Raw genomic sequence first — 24,580 nt, 5'->3', positions numbered from 1 at the left:
GTGCAGGCTGTATTTGCTCGATAAAATAGAATGATTTGCGTTGTTTAACTGATATTTTGGTTCTATCTACATAAAATATCATCAGACGCAATACTTTTAAACTCTTGGAATTTGACATTACTTTTTCCAGGTCTTTCACCGAATTTCTTTTTTTTTGTCGATTCCCTGTTGAGATGCAACTGAAATGTCACAAATAAATCGATTAATGGGATAAATTAATCAAAGATTGTCCACAAACAATCAATCATTATTTAATTGAGCAAGGGCACACTAAAAGCAAGAGATTTAGGATGTTGATGAAGTTCTGACTCCCTGTGAGTGCTTGCTCTTTTTGTCATTGGCTCATTTGTCACTCTTGGTTTCTTAGTTACCGCAGGGCCACCTGTTCCGCCCAGGTGTAACAGTAGGAGTTAGTGTCAGGTACACTTGTGCAAGATCTGTCTGATTAACATGTTGGGAGGTCTGACTGAGAAAATGTGCTGCAATGAAGTCTGATTTTGCATCATTTTAACCTTTGAAAAACACCAACCAGGATGCTCCTGCAGAAAAAGATTCGCTGTTCTTCAGCTTCAGGAAGATTAGAAACTCAACGTGTGACCAGGTATTCTGCTTTTTTGTTGCTCTTCTAAATTCTCTTATTTCATTCCTGATATCAATCTTAGCTGCAGTTTATTTTTAAATAATGATTGGACCTAGTTGAGGACATGCCTTACTTCTCTTTCTTGTTCAGGAAATGTTTGCTGTTGTCATGGAGATGTAGTTGCTATCTGAGGCAGCACTGAGCTGTTTACGTGTAAAACAGGAGGTCTGCTCACCTGGAACTTTATTCCTAGGATTATATTTATGGGTATTGACACTGTTACTTTTCAAATGGCTGCCCTGAGTCAAGTTGAAATAAAACAATGTTTTTATTTACTTTTCTAAGGGGGAGGAAATTTGTGCTTTTACAAATTTTTTTATGTATGTCCTAAAAATGTCTTAAATCCTCTAGTATCCTCTTTGAACTGAAGAGGAAAGAGGAGAGAATGAGGAACACGACAGGGCCAGGTGGTCCGGGTGAAAAAGTCACAGGTGACTTCTCAGCACCAGTGGGTGTCAGCGAGGAAAGACGTAAGCTGCCTGAATGGTTGAGTCGAGAGCTGCTGAAACAGAACAGGAGACGACACTCTGTCACACTGGGAGATAAGGCAGACATCCTGAGACAACAACACCACACTATTGAATCAACTCGCAGACTCTGCTGCCTCCAGGTATAGTTTACAGAAGCATCGATCTTAGAGTCAAATGAGAAAAGTTAATGGGACCTTATTGAATTTGTCTTTGACAGTTAGATTATTTCAGTGAAAAATCTGGATTCATCTTCGCCCTTTCCAAACATCTTCTCACTTAAAGCTGCTGCTTTCATCCTCAAGGTGTCACTAGAGTGTTACAATGGCCAGCTTTCAGCCTCTTCCCAAAAAGCTTAAACTTCACAGCTGAAGCATATTTCAGCAGCAGCAGCAGAATGAATGTGAGGTAATGTCAAAAACGTCATTTTAAATCAAGTTGATGCTCAATTTACTCAGAGCCTGACAGCACATCGTGCAGAACAATCTGTGCCAGAGCCTGGGACGGCCATGTTTCAGACCAAAGTAACACAAACACGGTAGCTGAGCCAACTTTACTCCAAAGAACTTACTCATATCCAAGCTCTCAAGCTGACAGGAATGATGGAAAGATGTAAGAGTTGCTGTGCAAAGGCTGTGACTGAAGCTTGTGTAGTTGCAGTTGTCAGTCACACTCTCATGCTTTATGTAATGAGCAATGTGCCATCACAGATTAGACAGAACAGGCTCGGGAGTTCAAAGTTATGCAGCTCTAATAAAGGGATTTGGAAAGCAGTCTGGGTTGTGTGAACACTTTCAGCCCTTCCATCACTTTGACTGATTAAACAATTATCTTTGCAATTCAGGAGATTCCGTAGGGAAACCTCGACCCTCGTTATACCCGTAAGGAATTAGAGCTGTTTATCCCTGTTATTTATTAATGACAGATCAAAGAGTGTCACGGATCAAGGACCCCATTGCTAGGAAACCAAATTGAAGGGAGGCCATTAACCCAGAGAGCATGGCTCGTCATTTGGCCTTGTAAAAGCATCTCAGAGGCTCAACATAGCAGGTGGTGGATTTTGTGGCCATTATAGAAAGTCGTTTACTCAGAGGTGGAGCCCTTATCATGTTTATTGATAATTAAACTGTGTCAAAATACGCCCTCCCTAACCTTCATTTGTATTTTTTAGCACTCAGACTTAATGAACTTCCTGGTGAGTGCATTTGAGTTAACTGGAAGAAGCTTTTTTTTACCCACTGAGCATAAATTCTTCCTATTGTGTGTCCTTTTTCTTCTATAATTCTCAGTCAACCTGCATGATAGAAGGTAAAGCATGTCATAATATGTCACCTTTTCCTACCTTTTCAATAAGATTGATGATGCAGTATCACTCGACAACCTCCAGAAACTGAAACTGGCATTTGAGGTATAAACTGCAGCTTTTACAAACACGACTGACACTTCAGTTTTTCATCTCTGCAAGATTTGACTGTGTTTTTTCTTCCTGTAGGAATATGAAACGCGTGGCTTGAGGTCCATTGATGCAAAGAGTTTTGGACGCATAGTGGCAAAGTGTTTGGCTTTGCCTGAGACAGTAAGACAGTGTGACATTTCTTTTTATATCTCTTACTCTCAGATTCTTTCATCTCTGTGTTCACTGCTTTTCTTTCTTCAATTAAGTCCCAGTCTTTGCAATCCCTGCATTACTTTATAAAAAGTCTCATTGTACTCGGCTCTTTTGTTCCTTTAATTTCACAGAGCAACGCACAAATTCAAGGGCTGTTCAAGAAGATTGATTATTCAGACCGAGGAAGGATTTCATGGGTGAGGTGAAATTGATATTTGTTTCTTATAGAGCATGCAGCCTTTTTATTGAGTGTATGGCCTCAGTTATAAAACATTTCCATGCATGCTAACACCAGAAACCTGCAGTAAAACAGTTAGGCCCCTATGAAATACGACAGGGCTATTCCTGCAGCCGTAAGTGGTGGAACAAGTGTAACTGAACCGATGATTTGGGATAAATCAGCTTTTCTGGTGTCAAGTTGTACACTAACAACTGTATACTCAGTATCTTTTGGGCATTATATTCTCAGCTTGATATCCTGTTACTATAGAGGTTGTAATGAGTGTAAAGCAAATGAGTTGTAAAGAAGTGATCAGAAAGTGTTATATTGTCTAGTGTAACACTGGAGCACAATTAGTTATTCAGGAATACATTTCACAATTACATTCATAAGAGGACCTCATTTCCACTGGAGATAGGAAGGACATTTCCACATCACTTTTTAATTACATCTCCAGAAGGCTTCTGTACATTTTGTTGTGTTTAAAGAATGGTATTCCAATCAGTTTTTGTATATATATATATATATACATACATTACAGTTGTAAGTATGAGGCCTTGATTAACAAAACAGCTACACCACCATATTTCTATCTATCTTGTAAATTTCACGTTGCAATTGGAAAGAATGATAATAAATCATGCAATTTCTAGATCTATAAAGACATGTTTAATCGTACTGTGCCACGCAGTGTTGTTATTTTTAAATAGGAGATAACATGATAGGAGTGGCGAAAATAACAAAGAAAGGCAATGCGACCGTGTAGAGACAACGTGTAACAGATACAGCAACCAATGGAGTTACAGTATAATGTTTGTTGGAGAAAAAAAGAGATAAATGCATGTTGGACATGGTAATGTTAGCTGTGTCATTTTGTTGTGGCTCAGTGGAAGATTGGATCATTTTTCGCTCGCGTTTGATGCCAGCTAGGGCAGTCAATATGCCACGGTGTCCTTTTGCAAGATACTGAACCTCCTATTGATCCTGAGGGCGTGTGAATAAGACTAGTTAGCACTGATGTGGGCTTCACATTGTATCCTGTGCTTTCAGTGTTTGAAATGTGTGGGAATGGGTGAATGTGACATGTAGTGTACACGAGCCTTGAGTGGTCAGAAGACTAAAAAAGCACTTATATGTACAGGTACAGGTCCATTTATTTACATGAGGAACACATTACCAGTCACAACTCTAACAATATGTTGCAGGGGGATTTCTGCACACACTTGCTTCAGGAGCACAAAGAGAAGCAGGAAACCCTCAGACGCAGCAAGCAGGTGGCGTTCTCTCTGCCGGCCACCATGAGGACGTTGTGTCACGGCGTTGACATCGTAAACATCCACTCCGCCCATGATGGCACCATCGCCACAGTGAGAGAAGACGGGATGGTTTGCTTCTGGAGCGCTGACCTCAAACCAGTGAAGACCAAACACATATTTGTAAGAAACAAAAATTCTGATACAATCCTTTAGATTGAAAAAAAAGAAAATGTGACTGGTATGAATGACAATGCAATGTTACATACAACACTATGTTAATTTTAATGCCGGATCATGTTACCCCTGGCAACATGATGTGAAAAACCACTGAGGTAAATGTAGGGGCACAGGATGTAGAATCAGGTCTTTAGAGGAACACTGATGAAAAGAGATTACAGAAAACACATTACGCCTTTATATCATGCATCATGCAAAAAAGTGTACACGTTTAATGTTGGTCTGCCACCTGTAGTGATAAGGAATGTGACTGTGTTTTTAACCTGTTGATTCATACTTTTTGTAATTTACAGAATGACGGCCCTGCAAACAGAAAGTCAAAGTGGGCCAGTGATTTCTGCTTGATGACAGAGTACAACAAGCTGATGATTGCAACGGGGTAATGAGAGAAAAAAGTTTCAGAAGATGACTTCAAGAGCAAATGAGTCTTTGAGCACATTGACTATCTTTGTTTACTGCAGGTGCTAGGCTCCTCAGGCTTTGTTTATCGTGCCTGACTTTGTTATCTCGCAGGGACAGAGAGATCCAACTTCATGACCTTTCCTCTCTGGAGCCTTACTGTCAGATCAACGCACTCGACACAGTCGCTTTAACGTTAGACTACAGGTGAGCTTCAGCGCTGCATCTAATCAAACCTTCAAGAGGTCTCAATAACAGCCACTGATGCTGTTTGTGTTTTTCTTTTCTAGCTACACAGGCTCTGATAAATGCTGTATTGTCTATGGAGACACTGAGGTATTCTTTTTATGAAAAACGTATCTGATTTCTAAACATCGATCTCTCATTATATTGTGCTTAATTAATGCTGCGGAGGTTAATTAAAGTGTTTATGTTTCAGGGATGTGTGACAATTATTTTAATATCCTCAGTTGAAGATACCCTCAGGTAATTGTTGCTTCTTTGAAGACCTACACATATTTACTCATATGTATAATGTTTAATTAACAATCACACCCACATTTGAACAAGAGACAGAGGTTACCATGGCGATATGTTCAGTACACAGAATATAGACTTTTTCTAGACTATAATTAGATGAGCAAATGAGCAAATAATTTATCCAGCAATACTCTGAAAGCTTCTTTAAGTCAGTGATTAGACTTTTTGTTTTTCAGCTGAGTGACAAACGCAAACTCTCTACTGGGAGACGTCCACTATTAGTAGCCAATCAGAACTGTGTACTGTCTTGTTTCTCCCCCAGGTTGTTTTCTTGGCTGATTAATGAGGATTTGTAAGGGGGTAATAGACACGCGACTGTGTCCTGTGAGTGACAGATACATTGCAGAGCGTCTGGGTAATCCTGGGCAAACAAACACTTGTGGATGAGATGAAAGATTTGGCTCTCCTCTGAGTAACAGCATAGGAGATTAATAAAATGTGAAAGTCTATTTTATCTTCAACCCCCTTTCTGACTGGAATGTATTGTCTATATTACATAATTCATTGAAATGCATCAGGTTTTATGCATTTACAGTGAATCAGTGCTTAGTCATCCATCGGCTAAAAGGTCATAGCACTCACATTGTGGCAAACACAGTCTTCTGAATAGCTTTTTTTCTTTTTTTTTTGTTAAATGCGGCACCTTTTACTCTTTTCAGGATGAAAACACGGGTATTTGAGTGTCTCTCACAGGAGTAATCCTACACTTGTTTCATTTTGCTTACAAAAATATACTGCAGTGTTTGAACCCATGAATAAAAAGCTCTTTTCGCGAATCCTGTTTTAAAGGCTATTTTAAAAATGTGCTGGAAAATTATACCTTTGCATTCTATAGGTTTCCTGCCAATCAACACCACTACAGGTTCTGCATGTGAGGCTGCGTCTGTGACGACTCTCAGGCCTGGCTGTAAATCTTAACTTCTGTGTTTTTATAGATTGTGGAATAAACAACCAAAAGTTGGAAACATACCCAACATAGCGATTGACAATGCGGTGCTTTCTCCGAATGTGACTTTTGTGAGATGGAAGGTTCATCGGGACTGGGTGACACAGGTGATTTTTACTTTTATATAACTCAAGCTAAGCCCAGTGACAACTTAATAATAATAATAATATCTGCAGAAGATGTTCTGTAATACAGTAAATATTGTCCAGTTGCATGACATTATGCTGACATTATATGAACAGAATATGCTGCAAAAACTGCTCAATAACGCAGCTGTCTTATTTTAGGCGAAATATTTTCAAAGCTTTCAAGCTGTTGTCTCCTCATCGAATGACGCATCTTCGTCTCTTGTCATAGGTAATTTTTGTTGAGCTTGTTTCTTCGGCTTTCTTTGGTTTTTATGGCATCTTTCTGGAACAATTGGGATAACGGTACAATACTTTTAACAATGTGTGATGTGTATCTAAAACACATACTTAACTGTCCGTCCCTCAAAAATGCATCTTCTCTTCGATTTAAGATCCAGAAGAAAAACTGAAGCATGCTTGTTGTGATCGTCAAAGTGTTTTTAATCTACAATGTGCAGTAATTAAAGTCTGTGTTGAACATCACGCATCCTGTTAGGAGAGTTGTGAGGGATGACTGTTAATGACTCATCCATCACAAATACACCAATCAATGCCAGGATGTGTACAGTGTGTGTGTGTGTGTGTGTGTGTGTGTGTGTGTGTGTGTGTGTGTGCGTGTGCATGCCTGGTTGATCGCCCATGTCCACTAGCCAGCTCGGTCATTTATTCTGATAATGACTCACCCTCGCTCCAAAAGCATGTTTTGATTGATGTTTGTGGCCTTGTAATAAAATCTCCTTTTTTTTCTCCTGAAGGCTGCGTGCTGCCACTAACAGACGCCGAGCAGCAGCTGATTGAGATCAGAGAGGCCTGCTATGAAGGGAAGATTAAGAAGATCCAACTGAGCTGGACTCCACAGCTGCGGGAATCGTGTGACCAGACCGTTTTCAGCGTCTACAAAGGGGTCAAGACGTTTGACCTCTGCCAGAAGCACAGCCTGCTGGTCACAGGAGGCATGGACAGACTCATACGCATGTGGAACCCTCATTTTGCTGGGTGAGAAACCAGAGCTCATTAGGAATCATTAAAGAAGTTAGCATTAATCAAAAACAAGACACCTCATATGGTTTCTGTTTCCCTTTTAGGAAACCGACCGGTATTTTGAAAGGCCACTCTGCCCCCATCGTCTATCTCTTCATCCTCTCAGAGGACAGTCAAATCTTTGCTGTCTCCACAGACAACACTGTGAAGGTGATGCATGTTAGCTTTTAATGTCATTTTAGATTTTTCTTTTCTAAATGATCAAAATCAATATAGCATTCAGGTAACAGAAGGCACATTAGTTAGAAGAAGAGGCAGATGTACTTTTTTTTAATCCCAGAGGGGAAATTTCACTTTTTCACTTTCTTGTTGAGACATGCTACACACTCAGGGTGAAATACACACATGCACAAACTGGATCCTACAGAGATGCATTAAAGGAGAGATGTCAGAGGAAGGGGACTGCACACAAAGTCCTGTCAATGAAGTCGTGGGCTTGGCAGTGCTCACGAAGTAAACTGGCACACCTCCAGCTACCAGTCCAATTTCCAGATTACGTCCGCAACGGGACTTGAATAAGTGTCCCTCTGGTTCCCAACCCAAATCCCTACAGACTGAGCCACCTGCCCTATAAAGTGGTATATTTCACTGAATTAGCAAAATATAAACAACACAATTATGACTGTCCATTAAACCTCTGCAAATATTTCACTCTTGAACTTGATAAAAGTTAAATGTACTCAAGTATTGCACTTAAAAACTTCTATTCCTGCCATTTTATTTTAATTTGAGTTACTGTTTTATTTTTCCCAAAAGGGAATGATTACAATCTACTCCTCTATATAGAAACTATACCTTGCGGATTAAAAATGATGATTAAAAATGTACAAACATGTCATAAACATGATGCATGAGTCTAGTTTGAACTACAAAGCAACATGAAGCACATCCAGCGTTGCACTGCTGCATATACAGCAACAACAAAAGAAATGTGAAACTTTGGATTTTTTTACATTCACTTGTAATTTATTTGGTATGGCATTGCTTTTACTTTACTGAATAATGCAAAGACTTCCTCCTTCATCTGTTCCTCAGATCTGGGATATTCAGGATCAGTGTTGCCTGTTTACAGCAGACCCAAAAACAAGCGGGATTCATGGAGACATATCGGCGTGCTCGTATTCCTCTGCTCTGAAATCCCTTTACATTGCTGCAGACTGCATGGCTGTGCTCTCCCTGAAGAGAAGGTTGGCTGTCAGGCCCTTGTGCTTAATTCATCATAGATTCAATGTACTCTGGAGGCAATCTGAAAATATTCCCCTCACTGAACTCATTTAAGAACGACTGTTTGGGGGAGGTTCTAAAACAAAAGGACATCTGATGATTTTGAAGATTTTCTTTTAAAGGCTTAAAAAGTCCCACTTTCACTCAAGAGATACATAATTTAAGATTTCTTTTCAGTCCATTAATTTATAATAATCTCCCCGTTATTCATTTTGTTATCTTTTCGCTCTGTAAGGCCACAGCTTCACAGACGGCTGACTGTTTCACATAATGAGCCTGTAACGTGCTGCGGCTACAGCGAGGAGTTTCGTCAAGTTGTGAGCTGCACGGAGGGCTCTGTGAGTAAACTGATATCTAACAAAAAAGGATTAAACAGATGACCATCTTAAAATTTCACTCTTATTAAAACAGGTCCTTTTCTCTCTATTTTAAAATGCAGCTGAAGTAATACTAGTAGTAGTCATGGTTGTCATGGTGATAACAATAATCTCCAAACATCACTGGTTTCAGGTGGTGAAGGTCTGGGATTTCGACACAGGGAGGCAGGCTTTTGAGTTTGGCGGCGCACATGACCTGTCTGCCGTCACATGTATGACCTTTGACCCCAAAGGGAGGAGGTACATTGAATGAAGGAGCTTGCGAAAAGTTTCAGTTTTCATGAAATCAATTCGACCTCTATGTAATCACAGGGCGTTCTTGTGTTTGCAGACTTGTCACAGGCGAAAGAGATGGTTGCTTGAAGATCTGGAACTTCAACAACGGGCAGTGCCTGAAGACACTGAAAAAGGGTTTATCAGCTACATTTGATTTAATCCCTTACATGAAGCATTTGAGATAATTTACCAACAATTCATTGTAAATACTTAACTCGAATCTTTCCTGTAGATGGTGTTTGTAATGAGGTGTGTGACTGCATCTTCCTGCAAGTTCGCAAGAATTCGTGAGTAAAGGTTTGATATTTGGCAAGCTCTCTTTGCTCAGTGTGAGTTCTAGTCCATGTTGAGTTTGTGCTCTTGATATTTGCAGCTATGTGATGTCTGTCGGCCGGGACTGGAAGATTGACATTTATTCAGTGAGTACAAAAGAAAAGGTATTATTTGTCAGCTGTGCTTCATGACATCCCTTTCCAATTATTTCTCCAGTTCCTCCTTCGCTCCATCATATTGCATCCCATTTCCATCTGTTTACATTGTAATAATAACCTGAAATCCAATATGAAACGGCAATAATAAAAACTCCTGATAGTTCTTTTCACATATAGCCTGTTTGGATTTCATTATAAAACCAGACAATTGAGAAACCAAACTCCATTTGTATACTGCATGGTCCATGACACTTTCTTTGATTGCTTAGTTAATGTGATTTTTAATGTCAACAGTCTTCCAGCTGCTATTTTTATAATCCAAACATACCATTGAGGTGTTAAATGGCTCTGTTTGCTGACTGTGGATCTGTATTTCATCAGGATGTACCTGAGGATTTTCATCATGTCCAGAGGCCACACCCTTCCTGGCAGGATGATCTGGTGATTCACAGAAAACGATCTTGACAATACCTTTGAGGAAAGATGTTTATGAAGATCTAATTTCATATGCACTTCAATATGTTCTTACTGTGCGTTCGCATCCCTCTGTGACATTCAGTCAGGCATGCTAGATGACAGAGGCAGATACTTTGATACCCTAACCCTAACCCAGTCTTTCTTCTTCCATTAGGAAAAAGCTCAGGTCTCTGTTTGATGAAAGGTTCTTCATGTTGTGAATAAAAAACAACATTGAAACACATTCTACAATGTGTTGCAGCTCCATACAACAGCTCATAACAATTACTTCTAAATGTATTATAATCATAACAAGACAAGGGTTTTAGTTGCTTCTGCGTATTTTAATCTATAAAAAATATACGAAGAAGAGTTTAAGTTTCAAGTTCTGGGAAGTTCAGAAGCATATTAACAATTTTGAGGTATTTCCAATCTATTAATACTTCTACTTTTCAGCACTCCTGAGACAATGTTTTGCTTTCTACTCCATTTTTAGAGCCATGGTTACGAGCTATTTGCAGAAAGGGTTCGAGATTTATTGCAGTCTAAGTATCCATTAGAGCATTGAATAGTAAAATGATCCCCACTTTGTGCATTATATAGAAGGGTTTCTTCCCCAGTTCTGTCCTTGCCTCGCCATAGACACTAGTGCATCTAAAGGACTGTGAAGATAAAGCTTCCCTGCTGGTTCTGTTTTTATATAAGTCAGACACACAGAGGAAACTTAATTCTTTGGTCCCAAGAACCATTTTTTTGCTGACTGGCTAAAACCTGAGATGGGTAACAAAGCCTCCCTGATCTCTGCCCTACTGTGCAGCATCGCCTGCAGACACATTTTAAACTCGAGCAGCGAGTTTCATAGTCCTCCACCTTCTGCTTTTTCCTTCACCTTTCCTTGTTAAATAGTGTATGCTTTCCGAATTTCTGTTCCTCATCTTCATTCATTTTACATTATTTTTGTAAATGTCCTTCTGTTCCCATATTGTCCTGTACATATTTCATATATCACACAGCTTCTCTTTGTGTCTGAGGCTCTGTGCAGCCCAGCTTTGACCTGTCAGTACCTGTAGTGTGTGACAGGCTCTGCATCATGCTGTCAGTGAACTGAAAGGATGATTTTTATCACTGACTCACTTCAGATCACAAGGTGTGCACCAAGTGCCCTATGTGCACTCTCGTCACAAAGTCTCAAAGGGTAGTGTCAGTTTTAAATCCCCTGTGTTTTTTTTCCTTTTTGTTTGTAGAAGAAAAATGTTTCAGGATTACTTTGTGAAGAGAAGTCATGTTGCATATTTATTTTTCCAATTTTAAAGTTACAGAGATATTTCGTGAATAATCCCCTTGAGAAAGGCGGATGATTCAATCCCCTAAAATCTCACAATGTTGTAACGCAAAGCACGTCAGACAACTGCCAACACTGCTGATGTGGGACTTCTTTTCCTCATCATTGATTATTGAGTCAGGGTGAAAATACTTATTTAATTAGAACAACCCATCCTTCGGACAACTTTTTTTCCCCAAAGGTAAAAATCATGCAAATTTTGTACAATTTAATAATAATTACAATTGGAGCAAATGGAAGGGTAATCCCAGAGGCCACCCTGATGCAAACTTTCTCTATTCCTCTATGAAATTTAAATTGTCATTGCTAGTAAGGAAGTCAGATATGCTATTTTTCTGTAATCCTGTAGACACAAACAACATGGCAACCCTACTGAGGCACAGCCGTGCTAATGCTAAAATGCTAAGAGGCTTGCTAACACACTGATGCTTAAAATTAGGTATATTCTCTTTCCTACTTTAACATATTAGCATGTTAACAATGGTTAATTAGCTATTAGCACACGATCAAGCAGATGACACATCTGTGGTTCATGACCACCAAAGCATTTAACAAGTAATAAAAGGATAACCAAAGTCATTAGCACTTATCTGTAGCTACACCTCTGATAACTGTGCTAAGCATGCTAATCCAACAGGTGTTGACATTTTCCACTGATATCTAACTTTGTTTTCCAAACACATTTTGAGTCTGGTTCAGGATTAAAATGCATAGAATACTAAAACTCTGAAATCATAATAATAAAAAAATAAAATCTCTAACTGCACTCAAAGCTTTACAAAGAGTTCGCTTCAATAACACTCACTATTACAGTTACTTAATCTAATTTGGTGTTATGATGTGGTCAGGTTACCTCTGACAGCGGGGCACAGCTCTCTCTGTTGGTGGATAATTGATTCACACTGCATGATCCATGAAGGTGACGCAGACTTCCCCTCCATCTTTTTCATTATGGCTGCTGGTTACACTCACCCTCAAAGAGGTCCATTAGCAGAGCAGAAAGATTGCATTTACAGAGGCCGGTAAGAAAAGTGACCCCTTTGATTATCTACAGAGCCCTCTCTTGAAATAGTTCTTCATTAATGGCCTGTAGGAGGAAGATCAATGGCTTGCTCTATATAGGTCACTCTCCTTCCCTTGTCCACAAAGCCTCGGGTTCACAGTGGATTTTCCTGTCCCTCCAGATGGCCAGTGTTGTGATGCATCTCATTAAATATAAAAACACTGGCCAAGCTCATCTAAATATTTCACTTTGGTTTGGATGACATTTATGAGTTCGTTTACTTTGTCAGTGCCGAAGTCGTAACTGCCATCTGCTTTTCCTGAAATCTGTTTCTTGTTGGCATCGTTGCACCGAGCAGAATATTCCTTTTTGAGTTCAATACGTCCGTGCACTCAGGGTTTGACATCAAGTCAGTTCTTGATCCAAAAATGTGTGACACACTTGGCCATAGCTACCGTGAGCAAAACCGAAAACTCAGTGACAACTCTTTGACATTTCTATGGGACTTGAAGAGAGTCAAAAACATATTTTATTCATTTCTTTGCCCTTAAAGTAGATTTTTCCTGAAGTTTTTTGGCTGACAGACTGGTGAACTTTACGACATTTACTTGTTCTGTGAGGCATGCAAAGTGTATAATCATGTCTAAACTGACATTTTGGCTTTTATGCTTGGTTGCTTTCTTGGCAAGAGTTGAATAAGAAGATTGATGCCACCATCATGTCTTTAAAATGTCAGTAAGTTACCGGACTGTCAGTTTAGCTTAGCTGAGTATAAAATGTAGAAAAAAGCTTCCCTGTGTCCAAAGGTAAAATGTATTTTGCAAACATGAAGCTTGTAATGGAGAGAGCTTCAGACAAGCTGACAGACAAACTTTCCTAGCAGGCTACAAGCTAGCCAGTACAGAGCTAAGTTAACCAGCTGCTAGCTGTAGATTCATGAAAGGGTAGAATCGATCTTCTCATGTAACTCTTGACACAAACAGCTTTTCCACCAAAATGAGAGAGAAGATCATGAGGAAGGAGGGACTTTTCCTTAAATTGTAAAGTGGACTGACATTGATTTAATTTTATTCCGCAGTTCTTCAATAACACTCACATCTTTTCTTTGCTCAGAAAAACGGCCATAAGGACGACATCCTGTGCGTGACACAGTGCCCGCCGTCTCTCCTCGCCACCAGCAGCTATGATGGAGAGATTATCGTGTGGAACGTCGTCTCTGGACGTATACAGTGTCGTTTTGTCAGCCCGCTTCTGACTGATCCGAAAACATCTGGAGGTGATTTGGGCACATCACTATAGTACTTCTATTAAAAACTCTGATAGCATTTATTTGTTTGTCTGTTTTTTCTTTCTTTTTTATGTCAAACAGGTTTGGATACAAGCGTTCCAAGTATCATTTTCCTAAAGCAGTTTTCCTCGACTACAGCGCTCCTGTCATCTGGGGCCTTAGGTCAGTGTTATAAACCGCAATTTAATCACATGATTGCACTTTATAATATTCCATAATACTTGTTAACACACTTTTACTATGTATCCTGTCTTTTTAAAGGTGATATAAATCTCTGGAACGTGCTCAGTGGAGGAAAATGTCTAGGCACCTTCAAAGCTGTAAGATAATTAATTCAACCTCATTTCTTGGTTTCACTTTCTGTTATCGAGAGAAATAGGACTCTTCTTTCAAGAGTCACCTGCAAAACTGCTGATTAAACAGAAAGGTAATTTATGGTTCTTTGCTTAGCTCTTGTTTTTAAACAACTTGCAGTTCTGTAATGCAAAGCAGCAACCATTTATATCCAAAAAGGGGGGAACTAAAGGGGATGAAATGAAACGTGCATAAAAGTCTCTCATATCAAGAAGAAATAGTCTTTTTTTTGTTCTAAAATATGAAGATACTCAAATTTTACAAACGCTTTTACTTTATGTGTTGTATTTTGTACCAGTTGTTTTTTGGGGCCTTTTACCCGGGGAATGTTTTTAGACTGTCTTCAAGAAAACATTTAGTCCCCACAGGGTAGAATAACTGTCTGGTGCTAATGATGATTGTGTTGATTGTGTCTTTTTTATGCTTTTAATTTGAATAGAAGAAAGCCAAATAATTGATAGTTTTCTTAATGTCGGTGCTATAATTACAAAGTACCTGAAAGAATTTTAATGTCTTGTGTTTTTACAGTCTAGATTCCAACAAAAGATTACTAGAATGGCAAAAACAGAAAAGGAAATGTTGCTGTACGCTGCCGACCAAATTGGTTACATCTATGTTTACAACATGGAGAAGTTTGACCCAGAACAGAATACTGTCAGAGGTAAGCAGCATTTCTTTCATGTTTTTGACTTTGATTCGACGTACAAGGAGAATAAAATGTGGTCCTACCTTTGAAAAAGCACATATGTGAGATTGTTTCTGTTGTAAATTTCTCCATTGTGATATGAACAAAGGATTATCTTATTTTAGCTATGTTTTTTTTTCAGCTGAAAACTTCTGGAGAGCTCACACCAGCAGAATCACTGGGTATGAACAATATAAACACAGTCCTGAGGCAGTTTGGAAAATACTTATGCAATTTATTTATAGATCTGTGAGCATTGTAAGTTTCACTTTTTTCTAACTGTTATAGTCAGTCAGATTCCATTATGTGTGCGTGTGCGTGTGTGTGTGTGTGTGTGTGTGTGTGTGTGTGTGTGTGTGTGTGTGTGGGGGGGGTATTTATTTATTTAATTACAAATGAAGTCCATCCAACCTTCAGTGATCTCAGCAGAAAGAGTTAATTCACTTTAACCTCGGATTAAGCTGTTGGTGTCCCGTGTGAAACCAGAACTCTCTGGAGATTAGCCAGAGAAAAGTCTTGTAGCAGCGTTTTTCTTTCTTATTACTTAAATCAGCCATCTATGGTGCTTTGATCGATCCTTTTTTTTTTGCTAGGACCACTATGGGGTTCAGTGGGCCAAAACAAACTGCACCAATGTATTAAGTTGAGAAAACGATAAGGGGGTTTGAGTGAGACATCAGCTATGCAAGAACACATTTAAGTCCCTGACGTTTTTTTACAAGTTCCCTGATCTATTGGGTAAAAGTCCCAGCCAATGTAAGCATTTAAATCAACTTGCCCTATTACAGGTTGACCTGAATGCTCTTTATTCTATGACCTAACTTCTTAGAGGTACGAAAAAAACACATTAACTGAAATATATGCAGAATGACAAGAAATGAACGTGTGAAGAAATCTAAAGATTATGATTTTTCGAGCATTTCACAATCTGCTACGAGACTGGTTTACAAAAACACAAAAGGCTTTAATGACTCATCCTGTTACGAGTTAAAGTCATTGGACAGCAGTCAGATATCATTTAGAACCTGCTTTGTACCCAACAATTAACTAACTTTGTACTTAAAACTTCTTGTGAAAGCATCCTTAGTGGGGTCAATCATTCTCAGTCGCGGGCCGTCACTGCAGCAGAAACATTAACTTTCCCTCTTCTACAGAGTAGAAGTGATTGTGTGTGTGTGTGTGTTTGTGTGTGTGTGTGCGTGCGCGCGAGTGTACGTAGGTGAGATGCTGCCCACGATGCAGATCACCCAACAGAGCGGGTGATTTAGAGTGTTCTGCCAGAAACGCCGTCTCTCATTGCATCTCATGTCTCTTTACTCTGGTCCAGACTGCAGATTGTTGACAGTGATCAAGTGGTGCTTACCTCATCTACAGACTACACGGTGCGCCTGTGGAGTGCACGTGGAGAATTCATAGGTGGGTGTCATTTAGTATCCGTCAATCCGCTCTGTCTGGACGATATTAATGTTCATGCAAATAGCATTAGTCTTGAACATGGTGCCACGGTTAAGGTGGGAATGCTGTAATTGATGTGCATGTTTATTCCAGAGTGACGGTAAATAGCTGGTTTGAACCATGAGGGGGATTTTAGGAAAAAAATAGCTATCAGGCCCTCCTTCCTCCTCCTCCTCCTCCTCCTCTTCTCTGTCTACATGCCATGTAACCTTTTAGTGCAATGTGCACATAACAAACTACATGTGAGCTTCATTGTTCTTTGCCTGCTGGTAAACATCTGAACTCTGCAACACTACCTGTCCTGCAGGTGTACAGTGTGTCAAATAATAAAAATCACTAGTTCAAGAATGTGTGTGCCATGTGGACATATAGGACATGCCTAAACAGTAATTTGTTGAGGTTTTATTTTATATTTTATTTTTGCAAACAAAGAGGAATTAGTTCATTTAAAACAAAAAAACAGATAACACTTTAGTTGGTGAGTATTTGAGATGCTAGTAGTTGAATTTAGATTCTTATATTCTGTGAAAGGCTTGCAGTTTCCTCCTGTTCAGGGCCTTTTATGATAAGCTTAGCTGACGGGCTGCTGGCTGTAGCTTCATATAAAGAGCCCATAGCGGTGTATTTTTCTTCTTAACTCTTGTATTTCCCAAAAGGTCAAACTTTTCCTTTAAACAGCCTTTAACTTTTTTTGAACTGAAGGCACACGGGAACTCTCATCTCGACGTCCTTCTGTGTTTCTCTAAATGCTCCGAATCAGACATGAGAAGAGTATGTTACTACCAGTCTATGGTTACTAGCTTGAGCCCTCCAAATACTTAGAAGCTGCACCCATAGCTCCTTCAAGATAACAGGCAAAAACATTTTAGTCATAATTATCAGTTTTTCATTGTTTGAAGTTTACAATCTTCAGTTTTGTCTGAAGAGAAAATTAGACAAACAATATAGCCATAATTGGTATACCTTATCTATCAAACTGGTCTGTAGGAGGTGTGCTGCACAGTAGGGCACTGCTGCAGTCAAATGATCTCGAATGGATTCAGACATTGTGACATTTTAGGAAGCCACAGTTTTGACAGTGTAACATTCATTCTGCGCCATGCCGTGCAATTTGTCAAAACATTAAAACGGAGACCTTTGCTCTTCATCCACAGGGACCTTTGGGCAGTCTGAGAGCTGGAGCATCCACATCCCCTCTTCCTGGAAGCATCCTGCGGTCCCCTATGAGGTTCTGACTGATCCTCTGAGTATGCCAGATCATGAAATTCTGAAAACACATACAAATCTTTCTGATGCCATCAATCCTGACAACACTGATACATACAGAGGGGAACTTAAGGTGAGCTACTTCACAAGTGATTATCTGAGTTCTGCTTTTTCTCTCTCTGTCTCTCTCTTCCTCCAATTGTTCAGCTGAACTGAACTTTGCCTACTCTTCTTGCGACATAATTGCAGTCAGAGATTCACAGTAAGCCGAGACTTCCTCCAACATCCATCAGTGGCACAGACACTGAGGAAGATTAAAAGCCAGCTGCATCCAGAGGAAGACAAGAGTGGGTGTGTTATAACCATTATAACAGCAAAGACTACTGTACATAGGCAATGCAAGTCTTACGCCAGACTCAGCTTAAAAAGTGACGGATTTATATTTAGAGTCAGTGTGGCTTCGTTTGCATTTCAGGCTGTGTTGTGAAACTGTCAGGCATACTAACAAGCTATCGAACCACAGCGCTCTGAAAGGCTTTGATACTGCGGAGCCACCAAACCCCAGAGTAAGACCTGACCTCTCCCCCGCTGCTATCGATCCTTTCATAAGCAGTACTGAGGAACAGGAGTCAACTGAATAAAGGGGAACTGTATCGATCACAATTTGGAAAGTAGGACATTGCAGTATTACTTTCAATAAAGGCACAGCAAGGAAAAGTCTAACAGAGCGAATGAGAACTTGGGCTGTGTATAATCAAACCGTCCTGGCTTTTTCAACAAAGCCATATCTGAGGTAAAACATTGGATGGATTACAGTGTAGAAAAAATATTTTAAAAGGTTTTTGGTTTCGTGTGATCTGAAGCTGCTTCAGTTTGAAAAAAGAAGCTGAGAAGAAGTGTACGGTGATGCTGCTCAACTAAATTCAGACTGCTCTTATTTGCATTGTAGACTCACAACTGTCCACATCTGCTTGCTGGTGTATAAAGTGTGACATTCATGACTTCAGCCTGTGAGGGAGAGCACATTTAGTGAGTCTTTCTACTAAATTATTATACAAAATATCTACCAAACTAATGCAATATTAAGAGGTTGCTCATATTTACCCTCTATAACAACTTAACAACATTTAAGCATATTATACTGAACTCTTGTCCTTTATTCTAAGAGCAGCTGTATCCAAACATTTACATGGACAGATGAACATATGACTAACTGTATGTGAACATACTGCACAGGTTTGGTTGACAAACCCTAAACTTTACAGCACTGTTATTGTTTACAGGTGCAGTCGGCGGCTGTTTTTGGTAAGAAGGCTCCAAAGTCAGCAGCTAGCTGGTAAACATTGTGGATTGCATTGACTAGCTAAATAGCAGAACCAAAAGGAGAGTAAATTATTGCGTATCCATGCCTGCTGTTATTGTACATCGGTAACTGTTTGCTAATATCAAGCCATATCAAATTATAAATGTTAATAAGTCTGTTTTTGTGCTAACACTTGGTGTAAATGGTGCCCTAATGGCAGCCATTGTACTGTAGGTTCCACATGTATCAGAGCACTGTGGTGTAGTAGCAGATGAAAAATAAAACAATCAGTCAATTTCAGTGACAATTTAGTTTGTATAATTAATTTCTTTGTCTTTCAGATATGATGTATTATCAGTGTTTGAAAATGTATCATCTTGGTTCCGTTGAAGTTTCTTCTGCTTTATATGTATCATTAATAAAAGCATGCATACCTTTTTAATTTATCAACGTCATATTTTATTGATGAATTCTCTGAAACAGTACCTTTCATGTCTTTCCTAGCCCAGTAATATTTAATAACTTGTGACTTAGGAGAATAGAATGCTTTTAGCTCTGACTTAGAGGGAGGGGAGATTAAATGCATGGGATAAATGCATCCACTCACTCACTCACTCACTCACTCACTCACTCACTCACTCACTCACTCACTCACTCACTCACTCACTCACTCAATCAATCAATCAATCAATCTTTATTTTTATAGCACAAATGTTATCTTAAGACACATAATGGCAATGAAATGGGGAGGATGGATTATCTTAATTATTGAGGTTGAAGTTGAGGGGCTCTAAGATTCACTTTAATATTTATGATTTTAGACGTAATCCTTGTATTAATAACTGTCGCAGTTGGAGTCGAGTGTGGCCGTACCCCAGGTGGTCTAAGCCTATAGCTGCATAACTAGGAGCTGGTCCATACCACCTTAGGTCTGCTCTTAAAAGCAGAGAGGTCGTCTGCCTCCCTGACTGACTTACACGGTCATTGTGTGCGAGGAAACTAAAATGTAACATTAAACAATATAAACGGGTGAGGTGTGTTAGTGTGCCTGCAACTGCATTTTGCACAGTCCAAATAGTCCCTGAGGTATTTAATGGTGTTAGGCCACTGTTGAAAGAAATGAGACCCAAAGAGATTGTGGAAAACCTAAAAAATGATCATCACTTGTGTACACACACACATACAGACACACACACGCACACAAGTACCTGCACATTACCTCTACTACTATTACTGGAAACGTATAAGTATAATTGAATGTTAACACACACAACAGGAGTAACTGAGGGCAGGTTATACACCGTATTTATTTTGATTAGACTCAATATTAACACTCAGCCCTTCCTTGTAGCCATAATTACACACTGATTCAAATCAGTGGGAGCTCGGAATGATTCACAAATTCTCAGTGAATGTACAGAGAGAGGGAAGGAGTCGTTTGAACCTTAAAAGCCAGAGTTATTCTGGGTGGGAAACATTGTAATTACTGGTCACAACTTCCTCCAATCCACAACTTTCAGTTACACCCAGGCTGGAGAAAAAAAAGCTGTGATGTTGACGTGGAAACATGTGTCAGGAGGACACTGGAGTCTGTTTTGAATTACAACGTAAGCATTGTGCTTTTATGCAGATAATGCCCCAAAGACTACAGAGCCGAGAATTCATCAAACAAATCATATAGCTGCTTTAGTGGCAGTGAACCGCACACACTTTGTTTCTTTTGCCAGCAGTCATGAAACCAGAAAATCTGACATGTCTCTGTAAAGTCAAGTAACCTTCAGTGTCCACAAATGTGCTCTTTCATTTCCTGTCATCTGAGGGAGAATTCAGGGAGACGCTGTCTTACTGTTTTTGTTTCAAGCTGGGGTAGAGACTTGTTCATAGCTCCAACTCTGGACTGATCTGTCAAAGTTCATCTGCAAGAATGATGCCTTCACAGGATGTCTGACATACTGTTTCTACATCTGCACATCAAGGAAAACATGTCATACAGCTATCAAAGTAGACACGTTGGCAAAATGTGGCAGTCATCTGGTTTTTTATAGTTTACATGAACTGAAATTGTTTCACTTTATTGAAAACTGGTGCTGTATGCTTCACTTAAACGAATACAACTTGAAGAAACAGATATCAATGAATCACATTAGTGAAGCCACATGTGAGTGTATGGCTTATCTCTTTTGAAATACATGGATCTTTAAAAAACAATGTAGACAAAAGTTTTGATAAATTGTTTACTGTTGATTTCAAAGTCTAAGCATCAAACAGAGAATGGTTGCTCAGGATGAGCAATCCTTCAAATCTACATGATCACCAACAGGTTAACCAGGGCCCCGGGTGGTTGAAGTGCAAGAAGACATGCAGGATTATTGTCACTGACACTCTGCCACTATTTTTGATACTTATTGAATTAATAAGGAGGTTTTCAGAAGAAGAAAAAAAACATCAAGCTCTGTTTTAACCCAACAAAACTGGGTTGGGAACTGGAGGGTCGCCGGTTCAAGTCCCAGTGTGGACCATATATGGAAACTGGTCTGGTAGCTGGAGAGGTGCCAGATCGCTGCCTGAGCACTGCCGAGGTGCCATTGAGCAAGGCACCAAACCCCCTCCCCACCACCAGCTCAGGAGCGCCTGTCGGGGGCAGCTCTGTCACTCTGACATCTCTCCATTTAGTGCATGTCCACAGGATCCTGTTTGTGCATGTGTGTATATTTCAGCCTATGTGTGTGTTGCATGACTTACAGAGTGTAAAAACAGAATTTCCTTTTGCAGGATCAATAAAGTAAATCTTAATCTAAATTGAACTTTTAGTGATTTTCACAGTTCTTAGATCAAAACTGTTGAAATAACCAAAGTATTCATCAAAGCTGCAAGTAGCCTTGGCCTACTTGCAGATCTGAATATTTTGTTTTAACAGCTTTGCCTACTTGAAACGGTTTGTAGGCTATGTGTAGGCCTAAAAACTACATTTCTGGGAAAAAAAATAAATAAAATTTAATAAAAATGCCAAGGCAGAAAACCACTACAAGATCTATTTTGACAATTCACCCTTTGAAAAATTGTCGATTCTACATCTGGTGCTCATAAGGCGGAATTTCCCGGAGGCACCCGAACGCAACATCTGTAGCCTCCATCTGCACGCTCAATGAACTCATCCCGCCAGCAGAGCGCGTCCCTGCGCCTCACGCTGCAAACGGGGGATGCCTCCTTCCTCTAGAGCTCAAACCCACTCCCCGTTTTCCGTAAAACTGTGACAAGGAAAAGCCCTGTTGTATTTCTTTGAAACACTGTCACAAAGCTCATGCTCTGCGAGCTCTCTCCACCTCCTCCACCACTCACAGGACTCCTCCAGGATGCTGAAGAACAAGCCTTATATCGGGCACAAAGTGGCAGGCTGCTGGATTTTCCTCTCGCTCTGTAAGTGCTCACTTTACTTTCTAATCTTCAAGTCACAGCAGCTGCGTGTCGGGGGACGACCCCAAACAGTAAACAGTCTGTGTCGTTTGTCAAAATGGGAAGCTTTGTGTGGAGAAAGAAGCGACGGTGTAGCGCCGAAAACAGTGTTTGGAAGAGAGGAACTGCGAGTGTGATTTTTCAAGTGTTTGAGAAGTGCGGAGCCATGATTCCTCTCAACTTCCTGAGGAGTTGGAAGGCGATTTGTAATTACTGCCTGCCATGTGAGTTTGTGCAGACCAATGACTGTACGTTTGCAAGAGAGTGAGTCACGTTAAAGGGTTCTCAAGCTTCTATTTAGTGTTGCAATGTGTTTTGACGGCGTTAAGTCCTGCGTTCATCCTGACACATCAGCGTTAAGGGGGCAAGCCTGATGACAAATGCATGTAAAAGCCGAACCTATACTGTATGCACAAAGACAGTCTCCTTTAGGGCTTTATGTGCACCGTGAATTTAGCAACACAAATAGAGGATTAAACGACAGCTACTGAAGCCTATTTGAGATTGGTTATTACTTTGTTTTGTTGCCGGAGGGGGTAAAAAATAATTTACACACTGTTGCATGGCTGTTGAAAGAGTGTTATTGTAGCCTACTTTTGATATCAATCTGCTGAAGGGATATTACATTTTTTTACTCCCATTCCTGAAGTTGGTGGCTCAATTTGACAAATGACTATAATTGAGTTAAACCTCAATCATTAAAGGCGAATTGAATTTCACTCCAATAAGATCATAATATAGATAATATATAGACTATATACAGTGGTCTCTGGTGCATGCTCATGCTCATGCTTTGCACAGTGCAGACACAGATTATATTCAGTGGTGTGTCACTTGTCCATGAACGGGGTGTGCAGCTCACAATTGTGTCTGCAGCTGTGGAAAGAAAAACTGTCAGAGACAAATAATGCACAATCCCAGTTTAGCATGTGGACGTCCTCCTGAGCGGAATGAGAGGACAGGCAGGACACTCTGCCTGCCCTGACAGGACTGAAAATTGTTCAATATCTGGAAGGAAGAAAAAAAAAAAGACCAGAGTACACAAGTGTCTCAATTATTTTAGTATTGCTAGAAAGAGACTGGGTTAATGGAAATAAATAATAAAACACTGATGGGTTTAAGACCACACGTAAAAAATGTTAGAGGCTAACTATCTATGAATCTCAATGCTGCAAGAAGAATCTGGTCACAAATTTGTTTTTCATGAGACTGGACCTAGATAATCAGTCTGTCTCCTCTTTATAGTTGCTTATTTACATTTATTTGCTACCTACCTCTGAGCATGCTTACGGTGTGTAGAAAACAGCTTATACAGACAAATATTTTTTCACATTGTACATCTTCTGCACTTAAACAAATGGTCTCAGTTTAGGACTGTACCTTCAGTCTTCTTTCATGGTTGCAAGATCACAAACAGAGGCTTGTCTTGGATTGGATAAGCCTGATGTGTTTTATTTAAATTAACCTGAAGAGGCAGTTTATTTGACATACACTTCAGGACTACTTCTCAAGGTGTCTGGGTATTTTTTTTTTTTTTTTGCGGCCAGGGTCACTGCTGTAATCCAGTGGTAGATCCTGAGCATGGACGAGAGCTTTGTCTGAGTGTTTGGCTCACAGTCAAGAACATTTAGTCAGGCTTCAGACTCTGACAAGGCTGCCTGTCTGCTCCCCCCCCTGTATGTAATATTCATGGACCTAACATCAAGGCTCAGCTGAGGTCTGGAGAGTGTCCAGTCTGGTGACATTAGGGAGCCACCTCCACTGTTTTTCAATGATGTCGTCCATGAAGCTTCAACAGACTGTCACAGGAGCGGTTTGCAGTGCAGTAAGGGTGAGGAGCTTCACCTCCACGTTTCAGGCTGTACAGCTCTCTCTCTCTGTGTGTCCACACAGGCTGCATTTCAATTGTGGCAGGTGTTTAAGCTCCACATAGTGTGCATTTGATCAGAAAAAGAGATACTACAATGATGTGAAACATTCTGGAGGGAGAAAGAGAGGAACTCTCTCAGGAAATGTGAAGTCGATTTTAACACTTATTGGTTAAAAAAATTGCATGCTGTTAGTATGTGGGAGTAAGTGAATTTCTAAAACACTCTGCCATTCTGGAATGGTAATTTAATGACATTTCAATGACATTTTTATTTTACAAAAAAAACATCTCAGGTTTTTTCTGCTAATGAATTTTCGTGTTATCTTTTTCGGCTTATGCTTTGATTTGGATCGGATAGAGTGACAGTCACTGGA

General features: G+C 39.9%; 2 protein-coding genes across 2 annotated transcripts in view; both read left to right on the top strand.

Annotated features, from left to right (window-relative positions):
* Positions 1 to 462: 462 nt before the first annotated feature.
* On the top strand, positions 463 to 19,303 carry wdr95 (WD40 repeat domain 95). Its single transcript, XM_065960795.1, has 29 exons — positions 463 to 601; positions 992 to 1,250; positions 2,462 to 2,515; positions 2,600 to 2,683; positions 2,848 to 2,913; positions 4,142 to 4,372; positions 4,723 to 4,808; positions 4,943 to 5,035; positions 5,119 to 5,164; positions 5,268 to 5,314; positions 6,304 to 6,421; positions 6,602 to 6,671; positions 7,198 to 7,438; positions 7,528 to 7,633; positions 8,519 to 8,670; positions 8,943 to 9,045; positions 9,218 to 9,324; positions 9,416 to 9,495; positions 9,593 to 9,647; positions 9,734 to 9,779; positions 10,173 to 10,232; positions 13,706 to 13,868; positions 13,962 to 14,042; positions 14,142 to 14,200; positions 14,763 to 14,895; positions 15,062 to 15,101; positions 16,247 to 16,335; positions 17,529 to 17,713; positions 18,864 to 19,303. The coding sequence occupies exons 1-29, from the start codon at positions 534 to 536 to the stop codon at positions 18,918 to 18,920; spliced, it is 2,979 nt and encodes a 992-aa protein (XP_065816867.1). The 5' UTR covers positions 463 to 533; the 3' UTR covers positions 18,921 to 19,303.
* A 2,751-nt stretch (positions 19,304 to 22,054) lies between these two features.
* b3glcta (beta 3-glucosyltransferase a) overlaps positions 22,055 to 24,580 on the top strand; it is a 56,547-nt gene continuing 54,021 nt past the window's right edge. Inside the window, exon 1 of the mRNA XM_020634868.3 lies at positions 22,055 to 22,300. Coding sequence (XP_020490524.1) covers positions 22,237 to 22,300 — 64 coding nt within the window. The 5' untranslated portion in view covers positions 22,055 to 22,236. The remainder of the gene's footprint in view (positions 22,301 to 24,580) is intronic.

This window comes from Labrus bergylta, chromosome 11 (genome assembly GCF_963930695.1).
Source record: "Labrus bergylta chromosome 11, fLabBer1.1, whole genome shotgun sequence".
Taxonomy (NCBI): Eukaryota; Metazoa; Chordata; class Actinopteri; order Labriformes; family Labridae; genus Labrus; species Labrus bergylta.
Note: the sequence above shows the minus strand (reverse complement) of the source record. Positions and strands in the feature narration are given on the sequence as shown.